This window comes from Scyliorhinus torazame, chromosome 21 (assembly GCF_047496885.1).
Source record: "Scyliorhinus torazame isolate Kashiwa2021f chromosome 21, sScyTor2.1, whole genome shotgun sequence".
Taxonomy (NCBI): Eukaryota; Metazoa; Chordata; class Chondrichthyes; order Carcharhiniformes; family Scyliorhinidae; genus Scyliorhinus; species Scyliorhinus torazame.
In genome coordinates, this window is record NC_092727.1 from 15587430 (window position 1) to 15601339 (window position 13910).

General features: G+C 47.7%; 1 protein-coding gene across 3 annotated transcripts in view; it reads right to left on the minus strand.

Moving 5' to 3' along the window:
- The window catches only part of LOC140398190 (palmitoyl-protein thioesterase ABHD10, mitochondrial-like), a 30564-nt gene extending 24517 nt beyond the window's left edge, over positions 1-6047 (minus strand). Inside the window, exons 1-2 of one of the 3 annotated variants that reach the window (XM_072486545.1) lie at positions 5949-6047; positions 2675-2851 (exon numbers count right to left, since the gene is read on the minus strand). In XM_072486545.1, coding sequence (XP_072342646.1) covers positions 2675-2847 — 173 coding nt within the window. In that variant the 5' untranslated portion in view covers positions 2848-2851; positions 5949-6047. Of the gene's footprint in view, positions 1-2674; positions 2852-5906 lie in introns of all 3 variants that reach the window. The other 2 variants (XM_072486544.1, XM_072486546.1) reach the window with 2 other exon arrangements.
- Positions 6048-13910: the final 7863 nt, after the last annotated feature.

Consider the following 13910-nt stretch of genomic DNA (forward strand, 5'->3'; position numbering starts at 1 on the left):
ACCTCGGCGCCGTGAGGCAGCAATGCTAACAACTGCGCCCTCGTGCTGCCTCCCTGTAAGGTGCACGTTCCCAAAACCGGGTATTCCCACGATTTGGGACTTCTCCTCCGCGTGCAGGAATGTAAAAAAAATATATCATGGAGGAAAACAGTCAGATTCCCATGTTCCTTGAAAAGCGGAACTGCATTCTCTTCAAGACCTAATATCTTTCACCAGGAGTTTAAGATTGATTGATATCTATTGTCACATGTACCGAAGTACAGTGAAAAAAGAATTTTTTTGCGGCCAGGAAAAGTACACAGTAGACAAAAGAATAATCAACAGAGTACATTGACAATGGTACACCAACAAATAGTGATTGGTTACAGTGCGAAACAATTACCAAACAAGAGCAGCGTAGGGCGTCGTGAATAGTGATGGATAAATGATGAACAACGAAGGTTCACCAGTCAAGCAGTGCACAAAGGTCAGCCTCTCCTACTCATCACCAGTCCCATTTCATCCTTTGGGCCTTCGCAGAGCTGTTGCTCTCTCACAAGCCTCAACAATTTCTTCAGCCACACTTTGAACATTGCAAATATAATCGAAAATACATTCTTCTTATGAAATACTCCCTTTGGTATTGTAATAATCCCACACATTTGGCACTATTTATGACACTAATAAAGATTATTATTATTAATTCATGCATGGGAGGTGTGTCGTTGGCATGGCCAGCATTTCCTGCTGGTGGTGATGAACCGCCTTCTTGAACCGCTGCAGTCCAGGAGGTGTAGGTACACCCATCGTGCTGTTAGAGAGGAGGGGAACTTGCAGGTGGTGGTGGTGTTCCCAGCACCTGATGCTCTCATCCCCCTGGTTGACAGAAGGGTTTGGAAAGTGCTGTTAAATGGTCATTGGTTACATTACTACCGCGACTATGTATCAAAGGTACTTCCTTAGCTGTGAAGTGCTTTGAAGTGTCCAGGATGGTGCTATATAAATGCAAGTTCCTTCGAGGCAAACAAGCACAGTGGATATCAGAGACAGGTTCGGGATCTCAAAATGTGAGTGCTTTGTGGAGAGGTTTGCACAATTTATACGGCAAAATCACAATCACGTCATCGCGTGCTTAATAAAAATAAACCCAAACCGCAAAAATCTCAATGAAAATATTTTTTTTAATAAAAGAAACCAATTAAAATTTAAGAAATGCCCGATATCTACTTCGAGTGAGTATTTACTTCAATCTGAACTTTAAAAGTTCAAATGCTAATCAGGATTATTTATGGAGCAAATATATTTTCTGCCAGTGCTTAGTAACAAATTCAATCGAACAGATCTGAGTCCAGAGGCCGAACATTGTGAGCAATGAGTGAAAAGCAGTTGAACAGATTGCCAATGATTGAAATGCAGAACATTTTGCAGAGTAAAGGCAGCAGGACATTATGTGAACTGTCTGTTCCTCTGCTTGCTGTTCTCTTTTATTTACATAATTGGTTACTTTGATGAAGCAAGTCAGCTGCAGGAACATCTGAATGTCAATGTTTCAGCTCAGTGAGCAGAGGCGACACAATCAAGTGAATCAATGATTTTATCATTCTGGGAGACCATATCAAGCCATCCATTTCCTTCCAATTAAAATATTTCAGAAAACAATTTTGTTATTCATTTATCTCAGGGTCTCTTTCGTGCCTCACAACCCCAGATATTGGAGCGCAATTGGCTGGTGATAATGCAGGGCCCTGCACTCTTGTAGGGGTGGGTCTAACAGCAGACAGGCAAGCTCCACGGCCTGGAAGCTAAATTTTGAGATGCAACTTTTCAAATTCTTCTAGTAAATTTTAATGAATCATCCTGAACATTAAAAAAAAAGCTAAACGTTCAGTGATTTCACACTGTGGATCAAACTCCACAAAGTCAATGTAAACAGCAAATATGGCAGCTGCATGCTGAGGGAATGGGGGAGGGGGTAACAACCCCACTACAATTTATATTTTCACAATCCGGGCAGCAAGGTGGCGCAAGTGGTTAGCACTGCTGCCTCATGGTGCCGAGGTCCCAGGTTCGATCCTGGCTCTGGGTCACTGTCCGTGTGGAGTTTGCACATTCTCCCAGTGTTTGTGTGGGTTTCGCCCCCACAACCCAAAAATGTGCAAGGGAGGTGGATTGGCCACGCTAAATTGCCCCCTAATTGGAAAAAATGAATTGGGTACTCTAAATTTATTTTTTTTAAAAGAAAAAAAATATATTTTCACAATCCTGATCTGTTCAGTATGAATGAAGTACAGATAAGGGCAGCCATTCAGCCCATCTATTCTGTCCATGCTCCATGTGATTTCTCGCACTGGTTTCAGCTGCCCGAGCAAGTCAGGGATGAATTTTCCAGTGTTCTTTTTATCCTGATTGACCCTGGGTTTTTCCTCGGTCCTCTGTCCCTCCCAGGGGATTACACGGCTGAGGGGGGGTTAAGAAGTGTCCCGCCATCGATACCCCGCCCCTCGTGTGGAGAGCAAGCTGACTGCACCAGATGGAGTGTTTTCACGTCCTTGAATTAAAAACCCGCAGTCCCCAGCGCAACGTCTAACCGCCACTTCCATGGCTGGTTTTGGCCTTCACCGTCCTATCCAGAAGCCCATTCCAGGAAATGGTCTTCATTTAACAACCGTCTGTGTTTACAACTGTGGGACTATACCTGACAAAGGAGTACCCAGCCGAACGACAGAAGTTCTCCAAGGCCACTGCTTTCTCTCCATTCATACTGGACATGTACCCTGACAGGAACACAACGCCAGGGTTCTGCGCTGAAATTCTGTGATAGGCCAAACGAGGCAAGGACAGCCTAGTAAGGAACTGAAGCGAAGACATCTCTCTGTAGCACAAAGAAAGAAGGCACTTGTTGCTGCTGCCACAGGAAATGTATTAATAATAATAATAATAATCTTTAATAGTGTCACAAGTCATCTTATATTAACACTGCAATGAAGTTACTGGGAAAATCCCCTAGTCGCCACATTCCGGCGCCTGTTCGGGTGCACTGAGGGAGAATTCAGAATGTCCAATTCACCTAACAAGCACGTTTTTCGGGACATGTGGGAGGAAACCGGAGCGCCCGGAGGAAACCCACGCAGACACGGGGAGAACGTGCAGACTCCGCACAGACTGTGACCCAAGCTGGGAATCGAACCCGGGTCCCTAGCGCTGTGAAGCAACAGTGCTAACCATTCTGTCGAGCCAAAAGTCCAAAGTATTTCTTTTGCCCAAAAGCTGGTGTCACTTCACGAAAAAACAAATTCTAATTATTTCAACAAAAATATTTCCAAATGAAAATCTGGACAATTAATCTCGAGCACCGGCCCGGGGTCACTGTCCGTGTGGAGTTTGCACATTCTCCCTATGTCTGCGTGGGTTTCACCCCCACAACACAAAGATGTGCAGGATAGGTGTATCCTTAATTGGAAAAAATAATTGGGTACTCTAAATTTATTTATTATTTTCAATTAATCTGAAGCAAGCTATTTGAATGTGGGGCCATTACAAGCTGAAACAGCAGTGTGCTTAACCACATACTTTACCTACAAGCTCATGGGAGCAGTAACATTATACTCTTACACAGAAGGTACAGCACAAAAACAGACCATCCAACCCAACAAGTCCATGTAATGTTTTGTGCCCCACCAGGTGTTATCCTCCTGCCTCCCACTGTCTGCCCCCTGTCCACATAACCATCAATTTCCTCCTCTCTCGCCAAAGGGTGAGCGAATATAAAAGTGGCATCCAAAGTATCTGCTCTGGTGATCGACCCAGCACAGAGATTGGGCTTGCTGGGATTGCCGTGGTTTGTGTCGACCATTCCCCGAGTGCCCTTGAGAAGGTGGTGGTGAGCTGCCTTCTCGAATCGCTGCACATGTGGCCTTTGGTGACTATCTGTGGAGTTTGCACATTCTCCCCGCGTCTGCGTGGGTCTCCTCCGGGTGCTCCGGTTTCGGTCTCCGGGTGCTCCGGTTTCCTCCCACAGTCCAAAGATATGCAGGTTAGGTGGATTGGCCATGCTAAATTGTCCCCTTAATGTCCAAAGGTTAGGTGGCGTTATGGGAATAGGGCAGGGGAGTGGGCCTGGATGGGGTGCTCTTTCGGAGACTTGATGGGCCGCACTGTAGGGATTCTATAGCCCCCAAGTCAGGAAGATTTGGTGTTTCCCAATTGGGGTCAACCTTCACAATTGCATCTTTTAGTTTGTTTACTCGGGTCCTTTATTCCATCTCAGTCTCTGTGGTCAATGCACCCTCTTTCTCTCCCCCCAACCCCAGTTGACAGCATTAACTTAGTCCCCATCTCCTCAGTGCAATTCAAGGTTTTGCATTTTTGCTGCCAGTGTGTTGCCAGCCCAGGCCCACCCAGCCCAGACCAGCCCAGGCCCGACCAGCCCAGGCCCACCCAGCCCAGACCAGCCCAGGCCCACCCAGCCCAGCCCAGCCCAGGCCCGACCAGCCCAGGCCCGACCAGCCCATGCCCACCCAGCCCAGTCCAGCCCAGGCCCGACCAGCCCAGGCCCACCCAGCCCAGCTGCTGTCAGCCCAGCCCAGCCCAGCAGCGCTGCTGTCAGCCCAGCGCAGCCCAGCCCAGTGCAGCCCAGCCCAGTGCAGCCCAGCCCAGCAGCACTGCTCAGCCCAGCCCAGCCCAGCCCAGCAGCGCTGCTCAGCCCAGCCCAGCCCAGCCCAGCAGCGCTGCTGTCAGTCTATCCCAGCCCAGCCCAGCCATCCGGCCCAGCCCAGCAGCGCTGCTGTCAGTCTATCCCAGCCGTCCAACCGCGCTGCTGTCAGTCCACCACAGCCCAGTCCAGCCCAGCCCAGCAGCGTTGCTGTCAGTGCAGTCCAGTCCAGCACAGTCCAGCCCAGCCCAGCCCAGCAGCGTTGCTGTCAGTGCAGTCCAGTCCAGTCCAGCCCAGCCCAGCAGCGTTGCTGTCAGTGCAGTCCAGTCCAGCCCAGCCCAGCCCAGCCCAGCAGCATTGCTGTCAGTGCAGTCCAGTCCAGCACAGTCCAGCCCAGCCCAGCAGCTCTGCTGTCAGTCCAGCCCAGCCCAGCCGCTCTGTCAGTCTATCCCAGCCCAGCCCAGCAGCGCTGCTGTCAGTCTATCCCAGCCCAGCCCAGCAGCTCTGCTGTCAGTCTATCCCAGCCCAGCCCAGCAGCGCTGCTGTCAGTCTATCCCAGCCCAGCCCAGCAGCTCTGCTGTCAGTCTATCCCAGCCCAGCCCAGCAGCGCTGCTGTCAGTCTATCCCAGCCCAGCCCAGCAGCTCTGCTGTCAGTCTATCCCAGCCCAGCCCAGCCCAGCAGCGCTGCTGTCAGTCTATCCCAGTCCAGCCCAGCAGCGCTGCTGTCAGTCTATCCCAGTCCAGCCCAGCAGCTCTGCTGTCAGTCTATCCCAGCCCAGCCCAGCAGCTCTGCTGTCAGTGCAGTCCAGCCCAGCCCAGCCCAGCAGCGCTGCTGTCAGTCTATCCCAGCCCAGCCCAGCAGCTCTGCTGTCAGTCTATCCCAGCCCAGCCCAGCAGCTCTGCTGTCAGTGCAGTCCAGCCCAGCCCAGCCCAGCAGCTCTGCTGTCAGTGCAGTCCAGCCCAGCCCAGCCCAGCAGCTCTGCTGTCAGTGCAGTCCAGCCCAGCCCAGCCCAGCAGCGCTGCTGTCAGTCTATCCCAGCCCAGCCCAGCAGCTCTGCTGTCAGTCTATCCCAGCCCAGCCCAGCAGCTCTGCTGTCAGTGCAGTCCAGCCCAGCCCAGCCCAGCAGCTCTGCTGTCAGTGCAGTCCAGCCCAGCCCAGCCCAGCAGCGCTGCTGTCAGTCTATCCCAGCCCAGCCCAGCAGCGCGGCAGCTCCCGCTGGGAGCCCCCAGGGGACAGACAACTTGCCGCTCCGGGTCGCAGAGGGGACAGACCTACCAGCAGCACCTGGGCCACAAGCGAAATAAAAGCAAAACTAACTTTAACCCTGATAAAGCGGAATCCCCGCTACGGGCAGGCAACAGGGACAAAAATACAGGACGCGTTTCTCCTGGCTGACTTCCTGCAACTCTCTCCCTCTTCAATCCTGTTTCCTTTTTCTTCACTTCCTGGTGTGGCATTTAGCTTTCTTAATCTGGATTCATCTGTTATTCATTCGCCCAACTCGTGAATTGTCTTTAATTGTGTTGCTGGAAATGCATTAAGACATTCATTTATTTACAAAAGCTTTGAAAATTTATTTTAATAAACTATTTAATTGCATACATTGAATTAAGCTCTTCATTCATTAATATGTTAACACATTCGCCCTTCCAGTTAATGCATATCTAATGAATGCTAATAAATGACATGTCACCCCTAAAGAATGGTGTTATATTTATTCAACACCTTTGAATGATATTTAATATTTTATTTCCGAGGTCTTCACCGTCTCCCAGTTAATTTGTTCTACATTTTTATTCTTGTTTAGGAAACAATGTTTTAACTTTTTCATAAGTTCATAGATATAGGAGCAGAATTAGGCCATTTGGCCCATCGAATCTGCTCCGCCATTCTATCATGGTTGATATGTTCCTCATAATAATCTTTATTGTCACAAGTAGGCTTACATTACGCTGCAATGAAGTTACTGTGAAAATCCCCGAGTCACTGCACTCCAACGCCAGTTTGGGTACACTGAGGGAGAATTCAGAATGTCCAATTCACCTAATCTGTTACCTACAATGCTACAGACCAAGAGCTGGATTGCAAAATCAGCCAGAGCATCTCCTCCCTAGAACACACGAACTAGGAGCGGGAGTCGGCAATTTAGCCTCCTGCCTAAACACCTTCAATGTGATCGTGGCTGATCCCATCTTGGCCTCAACTCCTGTCCGTTCTCCATAACTCTTTAACCCATTACCAATTAAAAATCTGTCTAACTCCTCCTTAAATTTACTCACTAATTTAAATTTAGAGTACCAAATTCTTTTTTCCAATTAAAAGGCCAATTAGCGTGTCTAATTCACCTACCCTGTATATCTTTGGATTGTGGGGGTGAGACCCACACAGACACAGGGAGAATGTGCAAACTCCACACAGTGACCCAGGGTCAGGATTGAACCAGGGTCTTCGGTGCCGTGACGCAGCAGTGCTAACCACTGCACCGCCGTGCTGCCGCTGGCATTTTGTTTAACATTTTGTTTATTCTGTGTTGATTCTCTTGTTTAATTAATCCTTGAAGGCATTATTTTTTAATGTGGAGATGTCGGCGTTGGACTGTGGTGAGCACAGTACGAAGTCTTACAACACCAGGTTAAAGTCCAACAGGTTTGTTTCGATGTCACTAGCTTTCGGAGCACTGCTCCTTCCTCAGGTGAATGAAGAGGTATTTTCCAGAAACATATATATAGACAAATTCAAAGATGCCAGACAATGCTTGGAATGCGAGCATTAGCAGGTGATTAAATCTTTACAGATCCAGAGATGGGGTAACCCCAGGTTAAAGAGGTGTGAATTGTCTCAAGCCAGGACAGTTGGTAGGATTTCGCAGGCCAGATGGTGGAGGATGAATGTAATGCGACATGAATCCCAGGTCCCGGTTGAGGCCGCACTCATGTGTGCGGAACTTGGCTATAAGTTTCTGCTCGGCGATTCTGCGTTGTCGCGGGTCCTGAAGGCCGCCTTGGAGAACGCTTACCCGGAGATCAGAGGCTGAATGCCCTTGACTGCTGAAGTGTTCCCCGACTGGAAGGGAACATTCCTGCCTGGTGATTGTTGCGCGATGTCCGTTCATTCGTTGTCGCAGCGTCTGCATGGTCTCGCCAATGTACCACACTTCTGGACATCCTTTCCTGCAGCGTATGAGGTAGACAACGTTGGCCGAGTCGCACGAGTATGTACCGCGTACCTGGTGGGTGGTGTTCTCACGTGTAATGGTGGTATCCATGTCGATGATCTGGCACGTCTTGCAGAAACTTATAGCCAAGTTCCGCACACATGAGTGCGGCCTCAACCGGGACCTGGGATTCATGTCGCATTACATTCATCCCCCACCATCTGGCCTGCGAAATCCTACCAACTGTCCTGGCTTGACACAATTCACACCTCTTTAACCTGGGGTTACCCCATCTCTGGATCTGTAAAGATTTAATCACCTGCTAATGCTCACATTCCAAGCATTGTCTGGCGTCTTTGAATTTGTCTATATATATGTTTCTGGAGCATACCTCTTCATTCACCTGAGGAAGGAGCAGCGCTCCGAAAGCTAGTGACATCGAAACAAACCTGTTGGACTTTAACCTGGTGTTGTAAGACTTCGTACTATTATTTTTTAAGGGAGTGGTTAAGCTGCAGATAAATAAAATAAAATATTGATATAACAGCAACCTATGACGGGGCATATAGAAAGAAAAATAATACTTGTATTTGTATAGTCTTATCAAGTTCAAACATCAGAAGGCGTTTCGCATAATTAATTGGTGCGTGGACAAACACAGCTGCCATTTTCCACAAGCAACATAATGCTAGGGGATACTTGACAGCCAATCAACTGAAAGACACCACCATCAACAATACAGCACTCCTTCATCACAACATTAGTGTTTGCCTAGTTATAGCCTGGAATTTGAATACGCAACCTTCTGAGTCAAGCTGACATGTACCAGATTAATATAGTATAAATAATACATTGCATTGTTTCGAATACAGAACATTTTTCCAGACCTTCTGTGCTGGGGAATATTTACACTGCAGGTTCTGAGGTAATATCGTTCCAATTCACAGTCCTGAATGTTATTTATTACGAAACCTAAATATGCCCGAAATAGCTCACAGCAAAATAACTTATCCACCACAAACTAAATTGCAAAGAGAAAACTGCACATTGTTCACAGATTCTTTAATGTCATTTCAGAATTGTCCGTTTCTTTAATTTATGATATTTAATGCATGGAAAATAAACGTATAATTGGGGCTGTTTTCAAAAGAACACAGATTAAGAGATGATTTGATAAAGGCGCTTATAATCATGAAAGAATGGGGCAAGTGTAGCCTTAGAGGTCTAGAATAACGGGACACAAACAGCTGGTTAATAGAAGCGAGTGGGCAGGAAAGTAGCACAGTGGGTAGCACAGTTATTTCACAGCTCCAGGGTCCCAGGTTCGATTCCCGGCTTGGGTCACTGTCTGTGTGGAGTCTGCACGTACTCCCCGTGTCTGCGTGGGTTTCCTCCGGGTGCTCCGGTTTCCTCCCCACAAGTCCCGAAAGACGTGCTTGTTAGGTAATTTGGACATTCTGGATTCGCCCTCTGTGTACCCGAACAGGTGCTGGAATGTGGCGACTAGGGGCTTTTTACAGTAATATTATTGCAGTGTTAATGTAAGCCTACTTGTGACAATAAAGATTATTAGTATTAGCAGTAGTAAGAGATTTAGGATGAAGAACAGGAGCTTTTTTTAAAAAACATTGAAAACTGTGAGGTTGTAAACTAAGTGCCTAAAGGTGACAACGTGGGTGGTTGGAGAAAAAGAGGACGATTTACTCATTTATTTTGCTGCTGTTTGTGGGAGCGTGAATTGTACAAATTGGCTGCTGCATTTCCAACATTCAAACATTGACTACAATTCAAAAGTGCTGCAATGGCAGCACAACACTTTGGGAAGTCATGGAGGTTAGGCTGTAAAAGGTGCTATATAAGTATCAGTTATTTTCTTCAACAAAGAACTGTGAACAAGTATCTTTGAAAATGGTGCTGTTGCCTCCTTAAGAAGTTTCCAATGCAGTTTGTGTAAGTTTGAGTTTGGTCCTAATTAGTAATGTATTGTCACTGGGGTGGTATCCCACTACAGCAGATGCTGAAATTTGAATTCCATAAAAATTTGGAATTACAAGTCTAATGATGTCCATGAAACCATTCACGATTGTGGTGAAAATCCATCTGGTTCACTAATGTCCTTCCTCCCTTCAGGGAAGGAAATCTGCCATCCTTACCTGGTCTGGACGTGACTCCAGATCCACAGTAATATGGTTCACTCCTAAATGGTCTAGCAAGCACCTCAGTTGAAGGGCAGTTAGGGATGGGCAATAATTGCTGGCCTCGCCAGTGCCACCCATACCCAATGAATAAAAAAAACTGAACCCCAGTTGTAATATGAAAGTTACTTCCTCACCCAAAGAACAATAGTGTGTGGAATCAGCAGGGAAGGCATTAGAAGTGAAGAGAATAGAAGGATTCAAAGTCAGTTACCATAGACCATAAGACATAGGAGCAGAATTAGGCCATTCAGCCCATCGGGTTTGCTCTGCTATTCAATCATGCTGATATTTTCTCAGCCCCATTCTCCTGCCTTCTCCCCATAACCCCTGATCCCCTTATTAATCAAGAACCTATCTATCTCTGTCTTAAACACACTCGGTGATTTGGCCTCCACAGCCTTCTGCGGCAAAGAGTTCCACAGATTCACTAACCACTGGCTGAAGAAATTCCTCCTCATCTCAGTTTTAAAGGATCGTCCCTTCAATCTGACGCTGTGCCCTCTGGTTCTAGTTTCTCCTACAAGTGGAAACATCCTCTCCACGTCCACTCTATCTAGGCCTCTCAGTAGCCTGTAAATTTCAATCAGATCCCCCCTCATCCTTCTAAACTCCAACAAGTACAGACCCAGAGGTCTTAACTATTCCTCATATGGCAAGCTCTTCATTCCAGGGGTCATTCTTGTGAAACTCCTCTGGGCCCTTTCCAAGACCAACGCATCCTTTCTTAGATACGGGGCCCAAGACTGCTCAGAATACTCCAAATGACCGGAGCTTTATACAGCCTCAGAAGTACATCACTGCTCTTGTATTCTAGCCCTCTCGACATGAATGCTAACATTGCATTTGCCTTCCCAACTGCCGACTGAACCTGCACGTTACCAGCAGAAAATAGAGATTAGAATCAATGGTGAGAATGCAGGAAAATGTGAGTCGACCCAGGAAAAGGTGAAGATTTCTTGCCCTTAAAACCTGGTCTGAAAATCTCTTCCGTCTCTGCATGTTGGAAACAAATGCCTGGGAGTGACGTATTGTCAGGTGCTGCCCTTGTATATTGTCAGTGTGGTTCAAGAAGGCAAGTACAGCTCAAAGATCTTTCACTGTGAAACATTCCAGTGCAGATGATGCAGTGAACCGTACACTGACAAAGGGCAGGGACATCACGGTTGCCTGACAACTTGAGGGCTGATCATCCTAGACAGAAATGCAATTAGGCTTTCAAAGTATGCACACTTTCAAATTCTTCTGACCATGGTCATAAAAACATTCTCAGGATCTGCATTATTCACAGGCTGGTGAAAATGTGCTTTGGGGTGGGAAAATGCACGGAATTTTGAAAGAATGTTGGATGCAAAAGCTCTGTAAAATAAAGCAACAAAAGTCATTGTTTAGTAGTTCAGCTTAGCTTATTTTAGACAACTGGCATGGGGGAGACGGCAGCGGTAACATCAACGGGACCAATAATCATAGAATTTACAGTGCAGAAAGAGGCCATTCGGCCCATCGAGTCGGCACCGGCTCTTGGAAAGAGCACCCTACCCAAGGTCAACACCTCACCCTATCCCCATAACCCAGCAACTCCACCCAACACGAAGGGCAATTTTGGACACTAAGGGCAATTTACCATGGCCAATCCACCTAACCTGCACATCTTTGGACTGTGGGAGGAAACCGGAGCACCCGGAGGAAACCCACGCACACACGGGGAGGATGTGCAGACTCCGCACAGACAGTGACCCAAGCCAGAATTGAACCTGGGACCCTGGAGCTGTGAAGCAATTGTGCTATCCACAATGCTACCGTGCTGCCCCTATCCAGGGGTTAGGCTAATGATCTGGGGGCAAAGGTTCAAATCCCACCATGGCCATTTTAAATTCACTTTAAATACAATTAATAATCTGGATTTGAAAAATCTAGGGATACATTATCCGTCCCGTTCGCCAAGGGAATGACCATGGGCGGGGTGGAAAGTTTTGTGGGCCATTTAAAGGCCCATTGACCTCGGGTGGAAATTTCCGGTCTCGGGTGGGTCCAACTGGAAAGCCCCGCCCCGGGACTCGATTATGGTGACGATTGTCAATTGTCATTAAAACCCCCATCTAGTTCATTAACGCCCGGTATGGAAGCGCTATCCCTACCTCCAGAGCCATGACAATGATGTTTTCTCTTAACTGTCCTCTGAAATGGAGTGGCAAGTCATTCAGTACAAGGGCAATTAGGGACGGGCCTTCCCAGTGATGCCCACGTTCGTGATGGAATAACGAAAAAAATGTTCAAACTTCTATCATTTAAGATTGCTCTTGTAACATTATTCTGGAATACGTTCTGATAGTAGGACAGCTAATATGTGGCTTATATATCTTCCGGCACAGAAAGGGTTTATAGTCACCAGCATTCCCCCGCCATGTTCCCCCAGTGACTTTGCACACCATCTGGGATGTTAATAAGTTGCACGGAGGACAAAAGATCCCACGTTCTGACAATGGGCTGTGCCAAGATAACTGAATTCAGTTGGAGTGGGATTTGGATACTACAGTTACATCCTTGGGAGCGTTCTCACTCTGGGTTGCCGTTGCCAAGTGTCCATGTGTGAATTGGATCAGATAGGGAGAGGACTCAGCTCCATGGTGAAATAGGCCGTCAACACTCGCCCCCCCGAGGTATTGGAAAAGGTTACCATTGCACCAAGCAAGGTTGTTACACTCCAGGAGATAACGGTCGAAAATACTGAGCATCTTGGTGATTAGGGTTCCTGCATTAGAGATTGTACAAATCTTCCATCTAATCACATAGTAATCATACGATCTTCAAATCTCTGAGAGTTACCCCATCTAATAGAAAGTCAAAGGTGTAACATTTTTAAAAGTATGTTTTCACAACTTTTATGTTACACATTTCAGTTTGTACAATTATTTTACAGGTTTCACAGCCACACACAGTGTTTGGGAAGGTAACCCCCCCACCCCCCACCCCGCTCTACTGATTGCTGGCTACGTACAGGTCCAGAATAAGATGGTGAACGGCTTCCATGTCTTGTGGAAGCCCCCCTCCGACCCGCGGATGGCGAATTTTATCTTCTCCAGTTGGAGGAATTCCGACAGGTCGGCCAGTCAGTCCGTGGCTTTGGGTGGTGTCGCCAATCGCCAGCCGAGCAGGATTCTTCAGTGGGTGATTAGGGCAGCAAAGGCTAGGGCACCGGTCCCCCTCCTCACAAATAATTCTGGCTAGTCTGATACCCTGAAGTCTGCCATTTGTGGACCTGGCTCCACCCTCACCCCCACCACCTTGGACATCGCCTCGAAAAAGATTGTCCAGAATCCCACCAGTCTGGGGCAGGCCCAGAACATGTGGGTTTTGGTTGGCCGGGCCTCCCTGGCACAGTTCACAATTGTCTTCCACCTCTGGGAAGAGCCTGTTCATTCGGGTTCTGATCGGGTGCGTTCTATGTACCACCTTTCACTGCATCAGGCTCAGGTCAGCACATGTGGAGGGGGAGATTGCCTTAGTAGTGCTTCGATCCAAACTCACCTCCCCACCCCCCAACTTCAATGGCGAGTTCCTCCTCCCATTTCTCCTTCATCTCATCCAGGAGGGATCGTACCTCCTCCAACAGTTGCCCTTATAGGTTCCCACAGTTCCCCTTCCCTAGGTCAACCACATCCAACAGTTCGTCAACCGGTGGGCGGCTGGCTTTGTCTCCATGATCGTAGAAAAGCTCCCGTGTCTGGGGGAGTTGGTGCACTGCTTTCCTTGTGGAGAGCAGATCAAAGTCCATTTGTAACTTTTTCCTCTCCGGCAGTAATTCGACAGTTGGGGATGTGGCAAATCATCGGTCAGCTTCCGCGACTGCCGTTGCAGTGAAATAGTGCTCCCTGCCCTGGAAGGTCACCCAGATGGGTACAACATGCCAAATTTTACACTGTTCATATC